The 26,457-nt window shown below is 40.1% G+C and overlaps 2 protein-coding genes across 5 annotated transcripts in view; both read left to right on the top strand.

Annotated features, from left to right (window-relative positions):
• The first annotated feature begins 908 nt into the window (after positions 1-908).
• On the top strand, positions 909-4,357 carry ATP5MC3 (ATP synthase membrane subunit c locus 3). Its single transcript, XM_062004759.1, has 5 exons — positions 909-1,016; positions 1,095-1,172; positions 2,146-2,223; positions 2,583-2,776; positions 4,113-4,357. Exons 2-5 carry the CDS (start codon positions 1,134-1,136, stop codon positions 4,225-4,227), a joined length of 426 nt encoding a protein of 141 aa, XP_061860743.1. The 5' UTR covers positions 909-1,016; positions 1,095-1,133; the 3' UTR covers positions 4,228-4,357.
• A 3,985-nt stretch (positions 4,358-8,342) lies between these two features.
• Positions 8,343-26,457, top strand: part of ATF2 (activating transcription factor 2) — a 51,974-nt gene continuing 33,859 nt past the window's right edge. The window contains exons 1-7 of one of the 4 annotated variants that reach the window (XM_062004505.1): positions 8,343-8,421; positions 12,268-12,301; positions 18,175-18,243; positions 18,878-18,947; positions 21,048-21,144; positions 22,495-22,613; positions 24,437-24,565. In XM_062004505.1, coding sequence (XP_061860489.1) covers positions 18,900-18,947; positions 21,048-21,144; positions 22,495-22,613; positions 24,437-24,565 — 393 coding nt within the window. In that variant the 5' untranslated portion in view covers positions 8,343-8,421; positions 12,268-12,301; positions 18,175-18,243; positions 18,878-18,899. The other 3 variants (XM_062004506.1, XM_062004507.1, XM_062004508.1) reach the window with 3 other exon arrangements.

Raw genomic sequence — 26,457 nt, 5'->3', positions numbered from 1 at the left:
ATTTATCTATCCTCTTACTTGTCCCTTCAGAGACAGTTTGTAGCACACTTACGACTTACATTTACTGTTATGGCACAGATTGTATCAAATAATAATTTTTAAAGCAACAATTTTAATATATTTTTTGCAGAGTTTTACCCAAAATGTGTATTTTTCTGCATTTTTCCTAATTGACTGCTATTTTTCCCAGTTGGCTACTACCGAGCAAAAACATCAAAGAATGGGAACCTCGTGAACATACACTCAGCTCAGTAAAAAACCTTGTTTCGACTAAGCTTCTCTAAAAAAAGGATTGTCTTTATTTGAATGTGAATCTGCTCATCATATAAAAATTACTAATTACACCGCAGGGACTTTTTGCACACTCCAGGGCTTGTCGGACGCGACCTCTCGCCTGTCCCTGAATCTCGCCACCGCCGGGCCCAGACGAGTTCCGGCCACGTTTCTGCAGCCCGTGACCGTCCCGCAGCCGCAGCCAGGCGCCAGCGGTCCCGGCGGCGGGGTTAGCTCGGCCGGCCGTCACGCCGCCCGGTAGGCCTCTGGGCGCCGGCGAGTCCTCGCCAATCACGTGCCGTGGCGCCGCCCCGCCTCCCTCTCCTCGGCAGAGCTGTACCCGGAACGGGCTTTCGCCACAGCGCGACCTGCTGCCCCGCCGGGCGAGGCGACACCACCCACCCTGCTCCTGCTCCACTGGCCCTCGGTGTGCCAGCCTGCGCCGCCCCCGAGCGCCAGGCTGCAGCAGCGGCGAGGCCGCTGGGCCGGCACTGCTGCATGGCACCCAGCTGTAGCAGACGGGACCAGCCCGCGCCCCGCCCCGCCCGGCCCGGCCCCACCGCGGCCCTGGCCGGCCCCGCCCCCCGGCGCCGTCCCCGTGCTAATGGAGCGGTACAAAGTGACCTTGGCGGGGCGTCCCGCCTCCTTCCGCCGCGCTGCATCCGGGCGCTCGCCGCGGGCCCCGCCGCGCCTGCGCACAGACGCCCTAGCCCATCGGCTCGGAGGTGCTGCAGCCGTAGCGGGTGAGTGGCGGCCCCGCGCCATCCGCCCCCATCGCCGCATCTGCCTGCCGCTCGCTCACTCTCTTCTTCTCCCCGCAGAGACACCGGATTGTGGCCCCTGGGACGCCGCCCGTTAAGATGTTCGCCTGCGCCAGTCTCGCCACCTCGTCCTCCCTGGTGAGTGGGGGCGTCCGGGGCCGCGGGGGGCGCCGGGGCCTCCTCGTCGGCCACGTCCCGTCTGCGGCGGGGGCAGCGGTGACCGCCAGGAGCGCGGGCGGCGGCCAGGCCTCTGGGGCCCGTGCAGGTCGCTATGACGAGCCCGTACCGAGTGCGAAGGGTGAAGCCGGGTTGGGGGCGCGAGTGGTCACAGGGCCAGATTCTCCTTCCCGCCTCCTTGGCGTGGACCAGGGCCCCTTGCCAAGGTGAGGGGCCTTCTCGCACGAGCGGGGAAGGGGGAGGGCAGCACAGTGCAAAGCTCTTGGGCCTGGTGCGCTCGGCACCTTGCTGTAGGTCAAACTCCAGCCTGTTGCTTGTCCTACGCAAGGCCAGGATTTTTTTGCCCTTGCACAGATAAGGGGTTATCCTGCTTGGAAATGCCCTCTCCAGCTTGCAGAACGTCTTCTTTTGCATGGTGTAGGCACGGATTTCCCTTGCAGGAAGAGCTTTGTTCAAGAGCTGATATGACCTTAAGAGTGCTGGAAGCCCAAGGACACACGCAGGCCGCTTGTGAAGGAGGGTTCATTCATTTGTGCCTCGATAGATTTAAAAGTCTAGGCTGTGCTTGTGCATTTGACAGCTTTGGAATTCATTTTGATGGCTTTTATTTTATCGTTTCAAAACATATATCATTGGCTGTTGGTCTGTTTGGCTTTTTCATTGCTGTGTTGCAACTTTTTCTGGCAGTATGATGCAGGTATAGATTCGTTGAACGATGTAGCTATTTGCAAGGCACTGAGAACAGTGCTGTCAAATTGCAGGGCCGCCTTTGCTTCAATGTCATTTTTTGTATACCTAGCTGTGCAAACATTACTGTCTTTCAAGACAGAAAAATGGCGTCCTTGATAATAGCCTTATAATGTTGCACACTATTGTATTAGAACAGCTGTGATCAAATGTCTCCTTTTTTATAGCTTTTTTCCTCCACTTGCAGATCCGTGCTGGATCGAGAGTCTTGTACAGACCAATTTCGGCATCTGTGTTTTCTAGGCCAGAGGTCAAGAATGGAGAGGTACCTTATAAACAAAATTCTGTATCTTCCTAAATTACCTGGTGAGCCTAAATGTCCTCAACCTAGAGTTCACATGTACTAACTCAAATATGTTTAGTGTGAAGTTTGCTTTAAGTCGAATGCCTAATAATACTTACTGCTGTCTTGCTATTTCCCCTGAGAAGTCCTACACAGTTCAAGTTAATTGCTTTCAGGTTGGACAGGTAACATTCAAGTTTTTAACACTTAGAGTCTCATCACTTGGAACTAGATACTGTCTCTAATACAGGTTTTAAAACTGCAGAATAACAAATACCAAAGTACTCACAGAAAATGGTCTGTGTTTCAATATAATGCTTTTTCATGTTTTGTTTTCTTAGGGCAACTCAACACTTAATGGGGCCCAAAATACTGTCTCCCGACTAGGACTTAGAGAATTCCAGACTAGTGCTATCAGCAGGGACATTGACACTGCTGCCAAATTTATTGGTGCTGGTGCTGCCACAGTGGGTGTGGCCGGTTCTGGTGCGGGTATTGGAACAGTCTTCGGTAGTCTAATCATTGGTTATGCCAGGTAATCAATCTCTCTTACAACTCTCAAATTGCATGCAGGTGTATTGTGAGATGGCTCCTCCAGATAAGCCAAGTTGTAGAAAGGATGATGGCACTGTAATAAATTGTGTTAATAAGAAATTATTAATGGTAAACATGGTAAAATTATATGAAGCTGTATTATATTCATCAGGATGACTCTGTTGTGAAATTCATAACTTCGTACAACCTACCTGGAGAAGAGTCATGAAAGAAATGGGGTTGTTAGACTTGATCACTATTTTGGTCACTGAAGTCCGACGTCTCAGCATTCAGTTCCAGAACTGAATTAAAAATATAGCCTGGATCTTTCCCCATGTGAGGGGAGAAGTCCTAAAGAGAAACTGTGTGAAAACTGGTAATAAGTAGTGTCAGTTTGTATGCTTTAGACTTCATAGTCAGGATTGCAGTTTAGAAATGGATGCTGAATTCCATTTTCTGACACATTCAGCTTTGCATCTCAGAACATGCAATTACTTCATTGAATGAGTAATCATTCCCTCTAGAAATCTGAAGGGGAATGAGGATTTCACAGTAGGGATAAACTTCTTCCAGCTAAGTTTATAATGTTCCTGTAGTAGTAGTTCACATGTTATCACGGAAGAGCAGAACTGATACTGGCATAAAAATGCTTTACTGAAGTTTTTATATTATTCGTTACTTTCAACCACTTCAAACTTAACCAAAAATCTTTATTAAACAATAAGAACTAAGCCTTACTGAAGATGAGGAAGTTCAGTTTCTACTTGAAGAATCCTAAGTGTTTTCACTGATGTGTCCTTTTTTTTTTGAATCTGGCATGAACATGTCAGAGGTTGAAGAACATTACTTCTTAGTATTGTGTTGAAGGGGTTTTTTTCCTCTCCCATACACTTCTTGGGGCATAATTAACTTCATTTTTTTCAACAAACAGCTCTGTGGGGTTTGTTTTCTTCCTCTAGTCTGGGAGCTACTTGAAATGTTACACACATAAGCTTCCTTGGAATGTAGTTCTAATGTCACAGATGTGAAATAAGTTTATGGAGCACAGTGCAGATAGTTCCTGCATGGGAGGATGTGGAGAAGTCAAGTTCAAAAGCATACATAAATGAAAACTGGAAAAGCTATGTACAATCTGCATAAACTGAATCTGGTCTTAATAGCCAATTCATTTGTCTTCAGCAATATCCTTGCTAAAAATTACTTCTGCTTGCATTTATTGGATTTTACTGTTACGGAATCTGGCAAGGAGGTACCTGGTTCTAAATCTGTCAGATGCATTAAACTCTATGAAGAACATCTTAATTGTAAAAAGTTCTTACACCTTTGCTTTGTTTTAGAAATCCTTCTCTGAAGCAGCAGCTGTTCTCATACGCTATCCTGGGATTCGCCCTGTCTGAAGCTATGGGTCTCTTCTGTCTGATGGTTGCTTTCTTGATCCTGTTTGCCATGTGAAAGGAGATCTGCCTTTAATATTGGCATTGGAATGTAACTGCATTTTATGGGACTCCCAGAATGTTGGTATCATGGAAATTGATGCTATTTCCAAAGTCATTTCATTAAAGATAACAACTTCAACTGTCAACTTGTTGCTTGCATTTATTGTCTTTCTCACTAGGGCATCTGGAAGACAGCAACTTGTCATTCAGTCACCATGGATTGCTCCTGTTACTGACATACCACATAAGTCATTGTTTGAAGGGTCCTCGAGTCAAACACTTTGTCATTTGTGTATATTTAGGCATATTGCATGTTTATGGAAATCTGTGGCATATCTTTGAAAGATCAAAGGATATATAGATTAATTGTGAAAGGCTGTACTGCTGCCCCTGTAGCTGGCACATAAATTGTTCTGGCATGTCTTTATAGAAGGAGCAAAACACATCCACAGAGAGTGATAGGGAACTTGTCTTTGCATCAGTTTTTAGTTATACTAAATTTTGATGGTAAAAATTTTCCCCTTGGTTCTGATCAGTGTCCCAGTTGAACTAAATTAACTCCTTTAGATTGCTCCAAGGCATTTAATTGTGATATATTGATATTACACTCTTACCGCATCCTTGGCATCACCTAATTAAAAGGGAGAACTTCCACCTTGCTGATTTTGTGAAGTCAATCTTGCATTATCTCTTCAATTATTTTAAGAATGGCAAGATCAAAGCATTTTTATTAATAAAATAAATGCAGTATCAAGCTTTTATGCTCACAGTTGCAGTCTTAACAATCTAAGTGCATTTATGATGCTGTCTACACTTAAGCGAAGTATTCTGTGCTACTATATGCTAATCTAGTGGGCATGATAGTATTTCACATTTTATTCAGGATTATTAGTGATGATTTGACAAATATAAGCTGAAGTTTGGAAGAATGTACAAGCTTTGTCATCTTTCTATTAAATGAGTAATTACTGAATTAAATCTAGGAAACTTTTTTCTGTAAGATTCTTATCCCTAAGAAAATGGAGCCATGACTACTGGCTCTCAGATGCATGCAAGGTGCAAGTAAGTCCTTTGTTTTCATCTGAATTCAAATAGAAAATTACTGTTCATAGATGTGGTTTAGTGGTGGACCTGGCAGTGTTAGGTTAATGGATGGACTCGCTATTAAAGGTCTTTTCCAACCTAAATGATTCTATGATCTCATAGCTTTACTTGGACCTAGCCTGAGAAGTTACTTTTCTCCCATGTGCTCATAAGAGAAAAAAAATAGTAATCTCAAAAGATTTAAAAGTTACTATGTAAATACAGAGAGCATCCATTTATATAAGTGAGCTTTAGAAGTATAGAATATGCAGTATCTTTAAATATTTAGCTCTAGCACGATATTGGTAGTGTCTTACAATGACTAGGTCTAAAAGTGAGGTGTTTGAGGGGTGAGATAGGAGGTAAAGAATATTGCAGCTGTCTTCCATGTGGCCTACCCTCATGCAATGTTTATTTTATGCCCTTATTCAGTCTCTGTTACAGAGCTGTTAAGTGCATTTGCCCTGAATTGACTAGAATTCTAGACTAGACTTGTACTGCTGTCATTCTGGTAGATGATGAACTTCGTTCTGCCCTTTCAGTACTGTAGAGATTTCTGGAGGTATCTGAGGTGGCAGTCTATTACGTGACGCCATGGTCTAGTCTGGTGGATGAGTTTAATTCAAGCTTCAGATTTCCATGTTGCTGAGGTTTGGCTCATCTTGTTTTGGTCAAGTCTAGCTCAATTTCTGTTAATGCTACTTAGCTGTAATCTGTTTGCATATAAAATAGTTCTGAGTTGTAAGAGTGTTTGGTGTAGAAAGAAGATCTGGCTAAGCTACTGCTCCATAACCTCAGTAACAAAGCCACTCAAGTCACCATCAGTTACTTGAATCTGGTTTGAATAAGGATTTCTGGGTTTACATCCCGTATTTACTCATATGATTCACCCTGTCAACATGCCCCCTCTTCCTTGTGATCAGCCTTGTCTGACAGCAGACATCTTGGGTGACCCCGTGTACAGATGTGATGCCTGTCTGTTTTAGTAGTAGCATCTCCCCAAGCTTGTTACCTTTTAACTCACTTTTGGTCTTGTGAACGTGGGCCAAACCCGAGCAAGATTGCTATTTGGTTATGCCAGTTTGAAAGAATTGGATCTTGGTTTTAAGGATAAAGACTAATCAAGGAGTTTCAAAACATGGTAACAACCTTCATGAAGAGGATTATTCTCCTTGTAGACAGTAAGGGGCTTAGTGAGTGATAGGCAGATCTTCACAACTGAATGATTTGCTTTGTTTTCCTGAAATGCTCACAAAACGGACAACTGTAAATGCTTAAAAGATTAAATGTTTTGTATTAAAAAAACCCTAACCCCAGCCTGTTTGCAGTGATCAGGCAGCAGCAGGTCAGTGACTCTCGATCTTCTCCATAAGAATTTACATCAAGAATGGTTTTTTTCATAGGTCACAGAAACTGGATAGAGTTCCATGAGGTGATACTGTAGCTTTCAGAAGACTGAAACCTTTTTCATGGTTTCTTCTGACATAACTGCTGGCCATGGAGACAGTCAGCTTGGAAAATTTGTATTGTAGGTTCTTCAGATCCAAAGACTGTTCATGTTTCAGGGTTGAAGATGAAGCCAGCTGAAGCAGAGATCTTCATTGTCTCTGAATAACTGCTCTTCCTGCTGTCCCAGTAGATCTTTATACTTCAAAGTGATGTGCACAACAGTTATCCTAGTGTAATGGAGGAAATGCTTATGTTACCAATTATGCTATAAGGCATTGCTGCAGGTGAAAGTGATTAATCCTTTCCCTCCTGCTGCTTAGTTTTTCTGTTCCTGCCTTCTCTCTGTTCAATTGCACTAATTTCAGCCTGAAGACAGGCAAATATCTTGCAGTTGAGTGTTTTGTTGAGGTTTAGGACTGATACAGCCTTGTAATGGTAGAGCTAAACCACTGAAAATACTTGTTTCCAATACAGCTGTTAATTGCTCTGTGAGGAGAGAATGAAGATCACCATTCCTCTCTTTGGGCACTCACATTTCAGCCCTTTGCAACATGCAATTACAATAAGGAGTTGTTCCACCTTGAAGTAGATAGTGTACCTCTGTGCAGTGTTTTTCACCCTGTGCTGTACAATGCCCACCAGGACAATTTACAGGAAATGAAACATACCATATTTTATTTTGCAAATAAGAAAAATTCGAGAAATTTGCACAAAATTTATTGAACTAATGTTTTTTTAGAAATTTCTTTTATTATTCAGTCTCATACTCTCAGATTAGTCTCGGAACAAGACAGTGATTCAGGGCACTAACTACACTGTGTTGCTATAGGCAATTAAGATATTTTTTAAAATTCAACCAAAATGCTTCTAGGTCCTCTGTGTAACATTCAGGTGGTGCCTTTCACTGTACAATACTCCAGTGCTTGTGATACAATGTCAAATTAGGTGAATGCTTAGCAGAATTAGAACTCTTCGGCATACACACAGCTCCTGCCCTGAGATTTATGGTATGGAGATGAGGAAACTAAAGTAGTATTATCAGCGCATGGGTCTGGAGGCCTGGTTGTGCCAAAAGTTAGATGTGACAAGTGCAATGAGCATTGTTACTGAGTAAAGCCTCACGGTGGTTCTGTCTCCACCTGCTTTCTGCTGCCTACCCCCCCCAGCTGCTGCCAGCCCGTCTGCAGAACCAGCAGCAGAAGATGGACACTTCCCCTCTCTGAGCTTCCTATCTCCAATGGTTGCAACAAATCCTCCCTTGGCAACAGCTTTCCCCGGTGTGCTGGGTCGCGCACAGACACGATTCAGCTGGGCTGTCGTGGCAGGTGTTTGGGCCAGATGTGGCCAGGGAAGTCTTTGGCGGCTGCCGGCGGCTCTCGCAGTGCTGCCGCTCTGCTCCTGGGCCAGGACGGGTGCAGGTCCTGGCGCCCCGGGGCAGGGAGGAGCAGGGCCCGTGCGCTCGCCGCCGAAAAGCTGCCGAGTCCCTCCCGCGCCCGGTCGATGGCGCTTCCGGCCGCACGCCGCCGCCCGCCCCGCGACAGAGCGCGCCTTCCCGCGCCCCTCCCCGCCACGTGACGCACCCCCCGCCCGCTGAGGTGTCAGCCGAGCTATCGCGAGAAGTGACGGAAGCCTGTGGGGGACCCGGCCTTTAATGTGCGGTTCGGCCCGCGTTCCTGGGGTGAGTTTGTAAACACGAGCGCGGCTCGCCGGCGGCGCCTCCTCCCTCCGCGCTGCGGCGGCGCCCGGGCGGGCGAGCGCACTGAGAGCGGAGGGGAGGGAGCGGCCCCCGCTCGGCTGTAGGCGGGGGGATAGCCGGGAGGCAGTAACATGGCGCCGCCGCTCCTCACCACGGCAGCCCCCTCCCCCACCGCGGCCTGCGGCTCCCGCCGACCCTAGAGCCGGGGCGGGGCGGCCCGGCCGGCGCCGCGGAGACCGCTACCCGCCTGGAGGTAGGGGCCCTGGCGGGCGCCTGGAGGCAGCGGAGCGGAGCTGGGCGGGGCGGGGAGGCGAGGCGAGAGGTTGCAGGGGGCCGCGGCTCCCCGCGCCCCGCATCCGGAAGCGCGCTGCCTCGCGGGGGCATCGCCAGCGCCTGTCCCGGGCCCGGCCCGCGGCGGTGGCGCGGGGTGAAGGGCAGGGGGCAGGACGGGAGGAGCGGGGCAGCCAGGCCGGGCCTTTCAGCCTCAGCTCAGCGGCAAGGAGGCCTCTCTCTCCATCCATCTTCTGCTCTGAAGGGAGATCTGGGTCCGTCCCCCATGCTGGTACGGACGGTGCCGAGGGGGGTACGGTGTGGTGGGGGGTGGTCGTGGGAGAGGGTAAGAACAGCTTTTCTTCAGCAGAGGGAGGTGTTGTCCTACCGGGGAGCTGGCCTCGGACGTGGGCCTTTGAACCAGGTGCTACATTGCCTTTGCTTGTTATTGTGCCTTATGCCTCTCGAGTGGTTTTAATAAGTGGTCTCTGAAGCTTTCCGGTGAAAAAAACACATACTAGACCCTGAAGCAATGATGTTTTAGGCACAAATCTTTCATGCCACCATGCAACTTAACGTTTTTAGCTAGGAAATATGTGTACTGCCATGTTGATTCTGCAGCCTTATTCATTGTGCAGCTATTTTGCATCCCTATTCTTGGAGTGAGATCCATGAGTATGTTTCCATGTCTCATCCCTGCACTCTGTGTCAGTCGTTTGATTTTCATTATGTTGCCCTCAGAGGTGTTTATCTTCAAATAACAATAACTGTCACCCGTTTCCTTGCACTAGAATGAAAAATTCTAAGAAACCTAGACATTCTGAATCACCTGCTACCTTCCCAGTAGTGATCCTGAATATGACCAAGGTGTATTTTCCACCTTTTAAAGTAGTGTTTTTGTTTTTTCTTGCCATATTCTACTTGTGATAGTGAATGTTATGTCCCAAGCTCTTGTGGAGTGTAAAGCTAGACAAAGTTGCTTAAAAACAATTTGTTCTGAAGTTAAGATTGTAATACTGCTAGGTCTATGTTAGATGCTGAATTCAGCACTATCTGATAGGGTAAGGAGCACCCTTCCTTGTGATCTTAGTTATCCATAAAGTATTCCAGATGTGATTTCTTCAGCCTTCCACTGAAAGACAAGTTAGTGTCTATTAATGAACATCCAGTTGCAGACATATTTCAGAGGGGCACACTATAGTCAGTTGTTCACTTGAAATCTCTTGGTGTTCAGAATTCTTTGTTCCAGAGTCAAAGTTAGAAAGCTGTCTTATTAGAAAGGCCAAACGCAATAACTTTTTCAGGGACTCCTTGTTATATAATGCATGAAAAGAAATGTGAAATAATTAAAAAAAAAAAAAAACAAAACCACAATCCTTAACATGTGTGTGGAGTGAAACAACTTTTTTTAAAAAACCCACTCTGGAGTTCGTGGTTTAATACTGACACTGCCTGCTAATGCTTAATCAACTAATTGAGCCTTTGATGTTCTTCACAGTGTAGTTGATAGTTCTGTCCCAATTTGAATTCTAGAAATGCGGACTTGTTTGGTATGTCTTTTTCTAGAAACTTCTGGACTTTGCAACATCTAACATAAGTTGCTTCAGGTCCTAAATTTTAACATACACAATTTTATAATTAATTTTGGTTCTCCTGCTATTTCTTTTCTGTGACAAAATGTTGAGCGGCTTGAAATACAGTATTCTTTTGAAATCTTGTTTAATTAAATTATGAATGTATTTTTAGTGCCTAAAATTCCTTTTTTTTTTCAAGAGCTGTTTTTTTTCTTTCTGCTACGAGTTAGTTTAAACTTACAAATGCACATTTTTCTCTGAGAAGCTTTACTAACTTGAAAAGTTTATATATTATTCCTACAGGTTTGTATGGTTACTTAAAATAGTTTTCAATTTCTATATAAAAATAATGCATTAACTGTTTCAAAAACATCAAACAGAATTTAAAACTATTAACTCATTTTTGGAATAATGAATAGATTTCAAGTTACCATTTGTCCTCTATGGCTTAACTACGTGTGTTTCAATAATGTGCACTCTGAGGAGTAATTGGATATAGTTAGTGGTAGAAATACGAGTCGATATTTAATAATTATGCAAGTTCTTGGTTTTTGGTTTGGGGTTTTTTTTTCTCTAAGTTTATGCCTTGCTGTTTCCAGCTTTTTTCTGTGTCAATTTCAGTTCAGCCTTAGAACTTTTTCCTTTAGCTTGAGCTCAGACAGAAGCTTGTCTTCAGTAAGTTTCTCAAGGCTGTGTAGTGTATTTCCATTTCTAGGTAAATGCCAGTGGTCATTTGTATTATTTTTTACAGGAAAGACTCTCTTTTAATGAGCAGTGGGACTCTTAGTGGGATATTTGTGACACATTTAAAGATTTTTTAGAAATTAAATTCTTAATTATTGTATTCAGTTTTCACTTCAGGGAGGCAATCTGGAAAAAAAAAAAGTAAAAATGAAGTGACTTTTTGTTAAACTTTCTAAAAAGAAAATGTTAAAAGAAATGTAGTGAAAGGAGATTGGATTTCTAATATTTGTTAGGTTGATGGGCAATATTAAGAAGTTCAATCGTAGATAAATGAGCTGGGGAGGGTAAGTCCTAATATCTTTCTAAGCAAATTGTGAAAAGATTGATAGAATACTAACCTTTGTATAATTCTTCTCTGAGGTTCATAGGCCTTTTGCTTATCTACAAGCGCTATATTCACACATCATGAATTCCCAGTAAGTCAAAGAAAGATCAAGGCACTTGTGAAAAGTATTTCAGCAAGGGAGCTGACACAGGAACTGCCATATTCAGGTAACAGGAAGTGTTAGGCCAAAGGACCTTCCCATTAGTGTTCTCCGCTCACCAGAAATGTACCTTCTCATGGAAAAAGCCTGCTCGTTCAGCAGAACTGAAGTACCTTCATTGCTTTGTGACTATCTGTCCAACTGACTATCTTGTTCTTATTTGAACTTAAGTCAATAATCCTCACTTCTTGCATCTTTTCTTCTCATCCAGATGATCTCCTTTTTATAGTGTCTTAGATCATAGAAGGTATTGAATTAACTTTAGACATCAGTTACAAGCAATTAGCTAATAACATCAGCAAAAGCGCCCAATGCTTCTTAAAAGAAAAAATGTGAGCATTATCCCTTCTAACTCTACCATTCTGTGATTCTATGATTATGACACAGCCATTGCACTTTTCCTTATGCTTACCCAGAAATTGGTGAAACAGAGCATGTGTCTTCTAGGAAAGGCAGAACCAATCTATTAAGCAGTGAAGTGTGAAGAAGGAGCTCCCATTTTCCCATTTGACAGTTTTTGGTGGTTTCTGGACTTACGGCTTATGATTTTCTTGCAGAATCTAGTGGGCTACTTTCTAGTGAACCCAGCTTCTTTCTGAGGAGGGATGTTTTTATTTTTCTGTTTTCTTGTCTGTTCCATTCATCATTTCATTTTACTTTTTATGAATGCCAAATTCTACAGCATTACACAAATGTAGTCATTGAGAAGTGGAGTGTAGTGGTCAAGTATTAATTGTATCCCTTTTGCTTTTTAGGAAATTGAAAAAATAACAGTTCCAGTCCCTGCAGGTAAGTGGAGCAATTTTTTTTTTTTTTTTTTTCCTTTAAAATACTTTTATTTATGTGACTAGGTGGTGTATTCTACATACTAACTTCTGGTTTTTACTGAAAACAAAAATTCCCAGTCTGACTCTATAGAAAATGGGAAATAAAGATAGGCTTAAATGTAGGAGATGAATACAGTTTATGTTGTGCAATGCTGTATGCGAGTACTGAAAGTATAAGAAGTGCCATGTTGGTTTTGGTTTGTGTTGATTTGTTTGTTTACATGAGAAAGCCATTTCTTTTAAGTGCTTACATTTGAAAAACTGAATTAGTGGTATTTTTTTCCCCTCATCTAAAGAAGCATGTCTGTTAAAATTCTTGTATGGAGCCAAGCAAAACACTAAGTTTGGCTTTTCAGGTAACTATTAAGGGAATGTTTTTCTTTACTGTAGGAGTTATATCCAGTCCACTTAACTTTGGAAAAATATGCACTTCAAGTAGAACTCTTTAAAGTTGATAAAGATTTTGAAAAATTTTGACCTTGCCCTTTTATACTTCAGTTTCCTCTTATAAAATGAAGCTTTAAAGTAAAACCTTAAAAATTTGTACTACCTAAAGCAATTACACACCATTATGGGATCTACGGAAAAGCTTACTAAGAGTTAATAATTCTGTATATGGTAAGGATTTATATCTTGCAACAAAAAGGGTCAAAGTCCCACATCAAGTGTAATGAATAAAAGGAAATGTTGAATAGACTTGATTGGTCTTGAGGAAGTGCAAACATATGTAGGAAAACAAATTACTGATACTGTAACTTACGCACTTTGTAATGTATAGACCCAGAGGAGACTTGATGCTGGTGGACTGCTGTAATTCTGGTCTGTCTCAATGGCCTAAAACCGTTTTTGAGGGTTTTTTAAACTTTTTTTTAAACCTGAGTGTACAGATGTGTTCTGGTTTAGCAAGGAGCAGCTTTTGGCTTAGTAACAAGGGGAGCGGGTTGCAGTGAAGACCCGGTAAAGAGTTGGCGGCCTCTCCCCCGGCTCCTGGGTTCAGACCCACCTCCGGCCTGGCTGAGCCAATCTGGCGCCTCTGCCATCACTATTTAGGGGACAGGAATTTGAAGTGCTGGGGAGAGGTCTATGAGTGATACAAAATGGAGGCGACCACGCGGACCCTTCAGCCAGAGAAGGAGGAAACAAGGAGAAGCAATAGACCAGAGACTCCTCTGCAAGCCGTGGCGAGAATGCAAGCTGTGCCCCTGCAACCTATGGAGATCCATGGCAGGACTGAGAGTTACCAGCAGCTCCGTGTGAGTGAGCCTGGACGGGCTCCCGTGTGGGGAGATGGCCATGGCCCAGGCCGTGTTGGAGAGCCTGCACACCGCAGAGCAGCCCCACACGAGAGGCAGAGAGGAGCTGCAGCCTTTGGAATAAGTGCGCGTCGGAGCAGCCCGTGCAGGGCTGCCATGCGTGTGAGTTACCCCACGGACTTGCAGGGAGGACTGGCAGGAGTTCATCTGTCCTGAGGAGGGACAAACGACAGAAGCTATCGGGAACAGACTAACTGAAACCCACCCCCCCCCCCCCAAACCATTCAAGGGGGGACGAGGTAAAAACAGGACTCTGAGCCCGGGAAGAGGGGAGGTGTGGCAAGAAGATGTTCTTAAAAAGGCTGGTCGGACTCTTCATTGTTGTATTACTCTGTGTTGTTTTACCTTGGTTATGTTTTGGGTTTTGGGGGTATGTTTTAGTTGATGTTGCATTGAATTATTTTCTGTTTCCTTCCCCAAATCGAGTATCCTGGTCTGTTTTGTCCTGAACCTTAAGTGGCAATTCAGCTCTCCCTGCCCTTGGGCAATTCTGAGCTTTTTCGGTACTTCGTGGCTAATCGTGGTCTTTGTTCCATGATAGGCCTAAACCACGACAAGGTGTTTCTTGAGTTGGAGCCACATGCAAGTGGTCTAGCTGCAAAACTTGGGTTTGCATCACATGTGAAAACTTGGGTTCTCATCCCATGTAAGTAGTAGAGAAATCAGCTCGAAAACTGTCAGATTGTCCTCTGTGGACTGTCCAGTTTAGAGGATGACACACTTGTGAAAACGTGCATCTCTTCTTGCTCGCTGGCCAGTGGAGGAATGCTGACGTTGGAAAGTGTTAAGGTGTTGAGAGGGTTTTTTTGAGTCTGGGCTTTGTGTTGTTTTTTTAAGGCTGGAGCTTCATGTTCAGGTTAGATTGCTGAACCATCTCTTTTTCTATGGGACAAGGTGTTTATTGCTGCCTGGTAACAATCCAAGGTGATTGTAATTCATCACTATCTAGACTGGGTTAACAATTTACATATTTTATTTCTCATTTGGTTGATTGAGTAACATTTTTGTCAGAATGGCATTTAAGTTGCTATTTTTGGTTTTCAGAGGACTAATATTTTCTAAATTCTTCTTTCTTACTGTGATATTCTCTTAAAACGGTCAGTCTCCAATAACCTTTTGAAATCACAGTGGTGATTTCAAAAATCACAAACTTTTCTGAAAATTTGCCTTCTGTGTGTTAGTCTTGCTGTTCCTGTCAGGCAATGAACAATCCAGAAGGAAAAGAGGAGGCATAGGATGGGGTTTGTTTGTTTGTTTTCCCTAGCAGCAACAATTTTAGTTGTTGGGTTATAAAGTTAACCATGCAAAGTCTTTTAAAGCTGTCAGAATATTACCTGAGTGTGGATTATCTTTTGCTGTTGGTCACCTCTGCTTGTAGCCATGATGTCTTTATGGTATACTGAGTTATCTCGTATTGCTCAGGATTTCGTCCACTCTAGTTTTGAGAAGTTTTTTTTTCTCCAAAGATGGACATTTCACAGCCCCACTGGGCAACCTGTTCATCTGCCCTCACTGTGTGATTATTTATTTTTTATTATTATGAATTTTATGAGTTGTTATCTCTTTTACCACCCCTGCCCCCATATTTGCTCTTAACTTTATTAGTGTGACTTGTGAATGTTGCATCTCATATTTTTTATTATATACTACCCAGAGTCTGGATCTCTCTCCTCTGTAACAGTACATCAAGTAGTGTAAGACAGCAAGTAGATCTTCCTTTGTCCCCTTTCTCTATGCTCAACAAACTTTGTTTCCTGATGTTGTTCTTGTAAGTAGTAGTATAGCCTCCCAGCTATTTTGGTGGGGCCCCTGTTGATTTCCATCCAGTTTGTCATCTGCCTTGAGGCGCTTAAAACTGTACACAGTGCTCCAGCTGTAGCCTCATGAGTGTCAGATAAAGGAGAATAATCGCTTCCCTTCATCTGGTTGCTCTGCTCTTGCTATCTTAGCCCAGTAGGCTGTTGGCTTGCAGTGCTGCAAGTGATGTGATGCTGAGTCGCATTTGCTTTGTTGTTCAGGAGTTACAGGTTCTGCCCCAAAGCTGCCTGACAGCCAGCTGGCCCTCAGCCTACCCTGTTGCATGGAGTTATTTTGTTCTAGGTGCAAACTTTGCATTTGTATTTGTAATACATAAATACCACTCCTTACCAATTTGACTAGGCTAATGAATGTGAATTTTCCCATCCTGTCAGATCCAGTTTCTCTTTAGATTTGCAATGTCTGAGATCTTACTGGAATGCGTGAGTGAACTTATTCTCTCTTTTAAGTGCAAAAATTTGATTGCTTCAAGGTACTTCTTTTTTTCCTCAAATATTAGCTGGAATCTCTTTACAAGGCATTACCTCAAAGCATTTCTTGTACCCTGCAGTCAAGTAATATTGCAAAGATCAGGAAACAGATTTATCTCCAACTTTTTTCCAGTATGTTTTGCAGGAGGACAGCAGTTCTTTTTCACAAGGATTGATTTTTAGTGCATAAATCAGATATTCAAAATTCACAGGCTTCACAGATGAAAACATAGAACCAGATAACAACTTCATATGCAAGTGTGTGTTTTGGTAATATTGCTTTAAAAGAGAAAATGAACAGACTTGAAAAACTGGTCTTTAGAGCGTATGACCTAAGAAAAATTCCACCAGTATGGATGGAGTAGGATTTATGGCTGATACTATGTACTTGTCAAAGACTAACAACAAGCTACCGTAACCAAGTGTACCTACACTTTTGTTAATCAAAATCTTCATCCTTTGGATAAAAGAAACCCCAGAATTGTTTATTACATTTCAGACATATCTAGTATGGATATAACTCTGCTGCTCATAATACATATCCATTCGTGCATATGTAGGCATGTATAACTATATAGTGACCTGTGATTAAGATTTAACAAAGCAAATTCCTTCTGAGATTTAAAGGAGACCAACTCTTAGTTTTGAACCTGCATTTAAAAAAAAATCTGACTCTTGCCCAGCTCAAGGATAATAAGCTCATGGGGATAGCTTTAAGTGTCTCTTTGAGGTTACAGTTAATATAAGGATGAAATTCTGAAGCTTCATTGATAAGGACCTTCTTTTATACCCAGTACCTTAGTCATGAATATTCAGACTTGCCCATAATCTTGTTAATTCTCTCTGTTGGTGTAGTACCAACTTTATAGCTTAAACAGTTCAAGAAATATTTGATCCCTTCAGAAACTTGAGACAGATTGTGAACTCTTTGCAAAGAACAGCCGAACAATCTCTGTTCCTGGTTTACTGTGCCATTTTTCCTTTGAGACATGAATGTTTTCTGAGAGGTCAGTATCAAATACACTAAAGTTTCTGGCAGCTCTGCATCTCTTCTTGGCTTGTGATCTCAACACAGTCTCCTCACTCTGTTGAATGTGTATATTTAGAAGTGACACTTTAGAATCTCCTCCACTTCATGTTTTGCTCTTTAGTGCTGTCATGGTTTAGGTCCATCAGGGAACAAAAGACCACGATTAGCCTCAAGTACCAAAGACCTGAGAATTGCCAAAGGACAGGGAGAGCTTAATTGCCGCTTAAGGTCCAGGACAAATCAGACCAGGCTACTCGGTTTGGGGAAGAAAACAGAAGATAGTTGAATGCAACACCAACTAAAGCATATAAAAGTCTATACATTAGTTATTTACTGTACAGATGCAGGCAAAAGGATCAAGTAACCTGTTCCCTACAGGTCTCTGGATTAAATCTTAAATTATTTGCTTAAACTTACTGGATTTGTCTTGTGTCTGGTGCTAAATGTTACACCAGAAGTATACATTCCTAGGATAGAAAGTTTCAGAAGCCTCGCAACTTTTCATGGCCAGCGTGCTGGGGGAGAGATGGATTTATTCTGTTTGTAATCTGTAATGGTACAAACTTCACTATTCATCTTTATTGGCATCCTCAAGCTAGGCAAAGTTCAGAACTAATACTGTTAGAGCTCCATAGAAATACTCATATTTAAAGATGAATATATTTCCTTCAGGGTAAAGTCACATGTGGGTTGAGAGTGCTTGTCTTCTGGCTAATTAGCTAATTTGGTACATTCATCATCACCCCTCTCACCCTGTTGCTTGACCTTAAAATGAGGTAACTTCAGTGTTGAGATTAGTTACTCGTTACTGTCGGGTTTAGTGATGTGACAACAATATAGTCATTTTATATCTTCGTTGCACTGGAACTTTATTATTTTTTGTCACTGATGTCGCAGCATCCACACACTAGTTTTCTGCATTGTCCAGCACAGTTTGGCTTCATCTGTCTGAGGCTCTGTTTCTGAAACAAAGTGATGCTACTGTGCAATGTTTGTTCTGTGCTTGCAGAATGAGAGAGTAAAAGCATCTCTGTTTCTCAGAGAAAGGGTAACTACTTTGAGGATGTACTGAAGTAAACAATTCCTTTGAAAAACTATTGTGATTCAGGGGTAAATAGCGAGCATTATATTATTTATCTTTTCAAAATCGTGTATTATTACATATTTAACATGCCTAGTAACTAATTCCTTCTTTCAATTACAGTTCACTGCCATGAAAAGGAGGACATGATAGTTTGCCCTATGAAACAGGTTTATATGTGAAATCTGGCAGGTATGTGTGTTAATACGTGTGGTAAGTGAGCAAAACAGCACAAAATATAGTTAGTATCTGTTAGTACTTAAATATTTTTTTTAGCCTGTTGATAGTTTTGTTATATAGCTGAAACATTTCTTATATACGTGTTTGTATAGTTAAATTTGTAACAATTTACAGAAAGGGCTATCAACTCTAAAGGTAAGCTTTAAGGATTATGAGAAGACTAAGGGATCAACTACTCTTCCTTATCTGTTGGTGCTGTATCCTTGAGTACTTGGTATTGTCTGCTGCTTTGGTTTTTTTTTTAATTGTGGGAGTTGGATTATTGTTGTGCTGTATTTTTATTTCAGGAACAAATTGTCTTACTATGTAGTCAGATTCGTTTTGCAACTAGTCATGTTATCATGCAAATACTTGCCTTTCCAACTGAGATGAACCTTCAAAAACTACTTTGCCTCTATTGGGTTTTGCACCTTCCTGACAGAGCTTGGAATCCAGACTCTACTTGAATCCCAAGTATTTAGATTCTTAGTGTAGCCAGGAGGCAGAAGTTCTTGCCCATGGAATATTAAAATGACCCGTGGATGTTCATGTGTTGGCAATTTGTTGCAATATTTATAAGATATGTTCCATTGTCATTTTAATGCAGGTAGCACAACGACCTGTGGAATATGAGTGATGACAAACCCTTTTTATGCACTGCCCCTGGATGTGGCCAGGTAATGGTCTGACTTAAGTTATTAATGTTCAAGTACAAATAAAACAGTGGAACATTTCTAATGATAAAAGAAAAGTGGATTTATGATAATTGGCAGAAAGTATCTGTATTTTGATGAAAAGCTGGCAGCAGCAAGAGCATTTTGTTTATTCAGAAAATACTATTTATGGAAGAAAAAAATCTAATTAAATTAAATTGCTATTTCTGAGCTGAAAACAATTTGTTAGCCTTTATTTTACTTTCATTAAAAAAATCTTCACAACTATGGTGACTGCAAATAATGGCATCATTTTTATTTATGTATATTTTTGTTTATAGAAGGATGTTTACAGTATGCATGTCACAACTGTATTTCAATTCCTGTTGTAATTTTAATGTATTGTATTAAATAGCATTAACAGAATAGAGCTGAAAAGTAAAAATATTATTTAGCAGGTGTTTACTTACAAGGAAGCTGTTTGAACACTTTAGTAACCTGAAAAGAAGTGAATTTGCATTATCTACTGCATGAGCTGGACATCTCTGCATCCTTTATACAGAATTGATTTCTTAAACAAGATATATTTTTTCATTATATTAAGGCACTTGGATTTATTTTTATTTGAGTTTAAAATATTTTTATTCTGAATATTGACTTATGAGGAATGACATTAATGTTATACTGAAATGGGAAAAGACAAAGATTTCTTATTATGTCTAATATGTTGAGAGACATCAAAAGTAACAAAAGAGGAATGCCTTTTCCTAAGCAACATGTTTCTCTCCATCCTGTTTCAATCTCATTTGTAGGTAAACTCTGTCAGAAGTGTTTGGCAATCCTTGATTCCAGTCAAGGAGAGGAGGGAAGTTCATGTCCCTGAAAACAGGCAATCTCCAGATGCCAACTCATACCACACAGTTGAGAGAGTCTGGATCTGGAGACTGTTGCCTCTGAAGGAGCCTGTCCATCACATAGTGGGGACAAAGATATGTGCTTAAGTCTCTTTGTGTGGTAGAACACTGAAGTTTCTGGCTTATGCTGTGTTTAAAGATGAGGTACAGAAGCTATAGAGAGCTGGACATTTGGAACCCTTGGCAAAAGAGTTCTAACAGGAAAAAAAAAAAAGCCTAGCATGTATCACCCTGAGTTTCAGTGATACTGCATTTTTAATTTCCCTCTCAGTTCCACATATACATATCCTTTTTCACAGAAATGTCCTGGATGACTGTACTCTGAGGATAACTACACTTTTTATATTCTTTTCTGAAAAATGACACTTGTGTGTATCTGTTAAAAGACACATGTGGAGTGACTGAAATTAATGAGGAATATAATTTGAGACTCAAATGTTCACATAGAAAAGAAAGAATTTGAATGTTTTCTGAAATCTGTTCCTTTTAGGAAACCTGAATCTTTGGAAATGTTTTCTTAGAGTATCACAACAGATGCATAGCAAATTTCAAGTTGGTGAAAGTAAGAATATCTATTTTACAGCACCTGATTTGTCTACTTACTGCTTTTTTGGATAGAATGTACTCCAAATTTTGAGGGAAGGATCTATAAAACTGTCAGACTTCTGAAAACTTGGGATTTTTTTAAAATGCTGATCATTCACAGCTTTCAGTTGTCTGACATTGTTGCAGTGTTTCCCATTCTATCTGCCTCTTATTTTATATTTTAAACTGTCAGGGTCAGGAGTTATACTTTATTTTATTTTTATACTGTTAAATATATTGAAGCCTGTGATTACAGATCAATTCTTCGTATTGTAATAGTACGCACAATACAGAAATCAAATAGTGGTTATCAGTTACTAAACTTTGTCAAGATCCATTAGTGTAGCAAATGGCTATTTTCTAATGAGTAATGAAGTCTGCAGCACTCGAAATTTTATCTTGGACTTTGATACTCTTTCTATTCAGTTACCGTGAACATCATTTGAGTTCTATAATGTTTCTGCTTGGTCCCATTGACCAAGGAACAAGACATATCTGCCCAAGAGGGTTGTCTGTTAATGTAGTAATGATAACCTTACATGTTGTAACAGTTAATTTCTGTAGAATTGCATTTACTTTGTTCACACACAAAATTACAACTATCTCTTAAAACTTTCTGCTGCAGCGTTTTACCAATGAGGATCATTTGGCTGTCCATAAACATAAACATGAGATGACACTGAAATTTGGTCCGGCTCGTAATGATAGTGTCATTGTGGCTGGTTAGTATATACTTTTCTAACTGGTTTATTCACTTTTCTGCTGGAATGGGCATACATTTTCTGTACTTTCTGTATATAATGCATAGATTTAAGAATTGGTTATTATTATTATTCATTGAATGGGATAATAGAAGAAAGGATTTTTTGGGGTTTTTTTTTGTTTTGTTTTGTTTTTTAATTTTAGCTTCAATTCAAAATACTTTTCTGTATTTCCACCTCTGAATTCTTGGTATACCCTTGGTCAGTTGTAAGTAACTTTTTTTATTTGTCCAGGATCAGAAGGAATCACCAATGGATGATTGATTGCATTATAAATTTTAAAGATCTTGAATGAAGATAGCACATGCTGATCATTCTATAGTCAGACTGTTTTTCACTGGTGGAACAGCCCAAATTAACTTCACAAAGGTTTCCAGACATTTTCTGAATGTATTTTTTCCTTCTAGATGGCTAATTTGTTTGGATGAGCAGTCAAAAAAAATGTTACTTCTCCATCAGCAGTAATACATTTAAAAATTCTAACTGTGACTCTCAGCAATTAGACTGTAAGAAAGGAGACCTGTCAAATTTAGGTGTTTGAGAATAAAATCATGGCAGTGTCTGATTGCAGCCACATTCCAGTGATATGAACTGTTAGTCATAAATGCCCACTTACGTTAGTAAGGTGCACATAATACCTGCATTTACAATATTGTAAAACGGTAACAACTGGCAAATGTGGTTAATTTTGACCTGGTAATAGTAGTGAAGTAAAGGAAATTTATGTAGTACCAAAGACTTTGTGGAAAGACTGTTTGAAACTGCTTCACGCAATCACAAAGCTATCAGAAGTCTTATGATTCCAGCTTGACTATACAGGCATCATAGGGGTCAATATGGTCATGTATCACATTTCCTTTTAGGAGTTCCACACACTCAAAAGTAATTATTACTGTTTTCTCAGTATGAGAAGAAAGAAACAAACTGTGAGCTGTGTACTTTTTTTTTTTTTTTAATTAAAGCTTTCACATAGGCCTCCTCTTCATTTGAAAATCAGCCTGATTGCTTACCAAAGTGCTAGACTAGCACTGGGGAATAGCTCCCTCTGGTTTCTGGACTCAGACAGAAGAAATGCTTTGATAGCCTGCAAAAATTGTAAGGGTGACAAGCGGACTGGTTTGCAAACGTCAGTTACTTATCTCCAGCAGGTGGAGTAGGCCTCTTGACTGGCTTCTCTGCAAGGCAATAGCAGTTCTTCACCACCTCCGCTCTTTCTGTTTGCTTTTGTTGTGAAAAACATTTGTGATAAGTACATTCATAAATGGTATTTTTAAAATGAAACAGTGGGTTTTTTTATACACTTCATTTCAGATCAGACACCAACACCAACTCGATTCTTGAAGAACTGTGAAGAAGTGGGCTTATTCAATGAATTAGCAAGTCCTTTTGAAAATGAATTTAAAAAGGCTTCTGAAGATGACATCAAGAAAGTATGTTCAAAACCTTTTTTCTGAGAGCTCCTACTTTTTTTGGTCAGAAGTTCAATCTAGAAAGCAAACTTTAGATTTATACATTGTCTTCTAAACTCTACCAGTAGTCGCTTGCCAGCTGATAATGTATGGTGAGAATACAGATCTAAGATGACTCTTGTGAAGATTGATTTACCTGATTAATTTTGCATAGTTAGTATGGACAGTGGGACACATTGACTTTGTGTTACTTCTTTAAGGATCTAGTCTATATCTGTTAATCATTAGCTTTGATTGAAATTTCATTAGGCCCTGAATAAGCAAAAAAAAAAGTCTGAAGAGCTTTTGCAGAATTAAAAACATTTTTAAGAAAGGTATGTGAAAGGAATAGTATGAACACTGATTATTGTGATTAGTTTTAAAATACCAGTGTTATTTTAAGAATCAGTAGTCAGGATAATGAGAGTTAAATATGGTCTAAATTTTAGGAAGTGTCAGTAATCTGATTATTATTCTATTAACTATGTAATAAAATTGCTTTTGCCTCGATTATTGATCACTACCTAAACATCTACTTTTTCTTGAACGTACAGATTGAAATGTAGGAAAAATGTGGACCGTGTCTCTTTAGCAACTTTTTATTTTTATTAGGAACTTCCCATATATTTAAATATTGTTTCTTCTGTTTATTTTAGTACTTCTGAGTCCATAACTGGTTAGGGGCCCAAACATTTAAACACTTCTGCAAGTGAAAAATTTCCTTCAATACCTCCCTTTGTTTGTTTGTTCAATACCTCACCTTTGATTACTTAGTTGACTTCCACAGGCAGTGATAAAAAAAGACAAAATGTAAACATTTTTTTACTCATATACAGATTTTGCAGAATCAGTATCTGTGTTTTCCTTATTCCAGAGAATATTCTAATAAGTATTTATGAAGCAGATGGATTATTATCCATTCCCAACAAAGCCTCACCCTTGCTGTTACTTCAACTATACCAAATAAGTGTGTGTGTGTTTGTTTTAATGAGCCTATGCTAACTGTTCTTAAAATGCTACATATGGTAATATCAACACTGTCTTTTCTGTGTAATTCACCACTATTTTTGAGGAGGTTATTGGTACTGTGAAATATTTTAAACAATTTTTGAATGTCTTTAACTGAGACTAATTTTCCAAGCTGCTTTCTGTTATGAGAAGAAACACAGTCCTGACATATCTCTGCTTGATTAATACACATAAATGATCATGGCAAGGATTGGAAAAATTGACCATAATAGCACACTCTCAAATTTACAGTAGTGCTTGAAGTATTTTCATAACTTAATTTCTTTGTAGCATTTCAGATTTCCCAGTGGACTTTATCTAGTAATGAAAAATTGCTTTTCAAATAATTTTTTTTTTTCTGCAGTAAATTTGAAGTTCATTGCCTACAGTAGCTTTTTAATTTGGAAATACAGTTAGGATTTTGTGCTTTATCACATGGTAGAATAATTTATACAAACTATCATAACTTCTTTTAACTGGAATTTTGAAGTGCAGCGTAGTCCTTCCTAGGCTATAATCTTCCTGTGATTCTTGGGAAGGGAAAACTTTTAAAGAGTATTTTTATTTATCAAGAAGAAAATATTTAGTCTGACATTGGTGTTGAAAGGTGAAGTGTTTACTGAAAAATAGTGTTTGTGCATATGGTGGAAAAATAGACTTGACTGGTAATATATCTGCATCAAGATCTTCCAAGCTTCAGCATCTCAAGGCTGATAGCTCTCTTTAATTGTTTACATTTTCTTACATATTTTAATTTTTCTAGAGATTGGGTAATTGTTTTACATTCTTGCTCTTAGATGCCTCTAGATCTGTCTCCTCTTGCAACACCAATTATAAGAAATAAGATTGAAGAACCTTCTGTTGTAGAGACGACTCATCAAGATAGTCCTTTACCTCATCCAGAGTCTACTACCAATGATGAAAAGGTCAGAACCTTTTTTTCCTTTTTGAAATTTAGTTACCAGATCTTCTGATGATCTCTAAGTTTGTTGTACATGATAATAGTCATGCTGCTTAGCTGATTGAAAGGAAAAGGATTTTCGTTTGCCATATTTCGTTTGCTAAATTCTTTAGTTAGCTTTGCTCATTGCAATTATATCTTTGCCTTACACTGGCCATCCAGTAAAGCTAGAAAGGAAATAAAATTTAATATTCACGATACATTAGAAAAGGCTAAAGGGGCTCTTTTTTTTATGAATCTTAATTCCTAAAAAAGCAAAGAAAGTTCCATTTCTTTGACTATTCTATTTTTTGGGGGTTTTGTAAATGTCAAGAGTTTGCGACTCTTCATGTGTACACTTTTTTTTTTATATTTTTTTTTATTATAAATTGTTTTGTAGAACAGCAGGGGATGCTCTATAAAACATACAGGGGTGAGTGGGCTGTCTTTCAAAGCTAAGCATTTTGTTTCCAATTTTATACTCTTTAATCTATAAAAGTATGTTTAAAAGTGGTGATCTCAGGCATTTGCTTCTTCAGTGCTTACTTGAGTAGTCATAGAAGACTGAGATATTGTCTGTCACTAGAGAGGATATTGCAGTCAAATCAGTTTTAAAAATATTGCTCTAAAAAAGAAAGAAATGTTTTAATAGTAGTCGTAACTTCAATATGTGAATTGCAGTGTTTTCATGATGTGGAGTTCTCTTGAAGATCACAAAACAAAGCGAAATCTATGAAATGAATTAATTCTTTCTATGCCTGCTTCAATAAATAAAAATATTAGGAGTAAAACATGATAAAGCAATATAGTTGCTCTAGTCAGTATTTTTTCTATGTATGTCTTCAGTAAACAGTCTACATTTGAGAGACTTAGCTACCTTATTTCCCAAAATGAACAGGATCATGGGTTCAGGTAAGAAGGTACTGCAGGATTTTTCTGGTCCTACTTTATCCTCAAAGCCATGGTTAGCTCTAAGATCACACTTAGTTATTCAGAGCTTTATAGAGTCTGATCTTGAAACTTGTGAGGAGGGAGGCTGCACAGCCTCTCAGTGCAAGCTGTGCCAATGGCAGACTGTGCTTGTGGTGAAAGTGGTTTTCTTTGGATCCAGTCTGAACCTCTCTGGTTTCAACTTGCATCCCCTCTCTCAGTTTGCCAACAGACAGCAGTGTGAGAAGATCCTTAAGTGTGTGACAAATTTAACAGAGTTTTAGTTCAGATTTGTGTTTACAAAGCTTTACTGAACTTTCTTAGTCATCAAGGATGAGTAATCACAGATAACAGAGGCCATCATGTAGTCTCAAAATAGTTGAAGCAGTTTAAAGGAATACATGTAAAGAACTTCTTAGATTAAGCAAATCATAGACCAAATCTTAAGTCTTCCATATTTCATTTTTTATTTCAGAGGTTAGGTTAGTTTTTTGCTGTGAATACTTACTCTTTTGGTAGGATATATTAATATCTTTATACAGTAGTGGTTCTGTATCTCATTAGCATCATTGCGAGTTAAAATTATACCTCAGTGTTTGGCAGTACTTATAAACTTGTCTTATTCATGATGTAATTTCAGTGTTGTCACTGTAACATTGCTGAAGTGAAAAGCTGCTGCTGCTGCTTAATGCTGTTCTGATGTCTGATTGTAGAGACAAGCTGAGCAAGGATGAGGGTGCTCCTTGGAGTGTGCTGCTGCTGAATGTGGCCTGCAGAAGTTGAGAAATGTGAGCAGAGTGTTGCTGTTTTCTCAGTTAGATTTTTAAATTCTCCTTCTGTAGGTGTATTGAAGGAGAGAAGATTATTTTTTCCAAGGCATAGCTGCGTTTTAAAATATATATGCCACTGTAACTATTTAATTGGCTGAATATATTTTAGCAGCTTAAG

The sequence above is a fragment of the Colius striatus genome, chromosome 11 (assembly GCF_028858725.1).
Source record: "Colius striatus isolate bColStr4 chromosome 11, bColStr4.1.hap1, whole genome shotgun sequence".
In the NCBI taxonomy this organism is placed as follows: domain Eukaryota; kingdom Metazoa; phylum Chordata; class Aves; order Coliiformes; family Coliidae; genus Colius; species Colius striatus.
Note: the sequence above shows the minus strand (reverse complement) of the source record. Positions and strands in the feature narration are given on the sequence as shown.

Bases quoted from the DNA above. Each gene is read 5' to 3' on its own strand.
- ATP5MC3 (XM_062004759.1), top strand. From the start codon at position 1,134: ATGTTCGCCTGCGCCAGTCTCGCCACCTCGTCCTCCCTG. The intron at 1,173-2,145 runs GTGAGTGGGGGC...CTCCACTTGCAG, and splicing joins TCGCCACCTCGTCCTCCCTG to ATCCGTGCTGGATCGAGAGT. The intron at 2,777-4,112 runs GTAATCAATCTC...GCTTTGTTTTAG, and splicing joins CTAATCATTGGTTATGCCAG to AAATCCTTCTCTGAAGCAGC.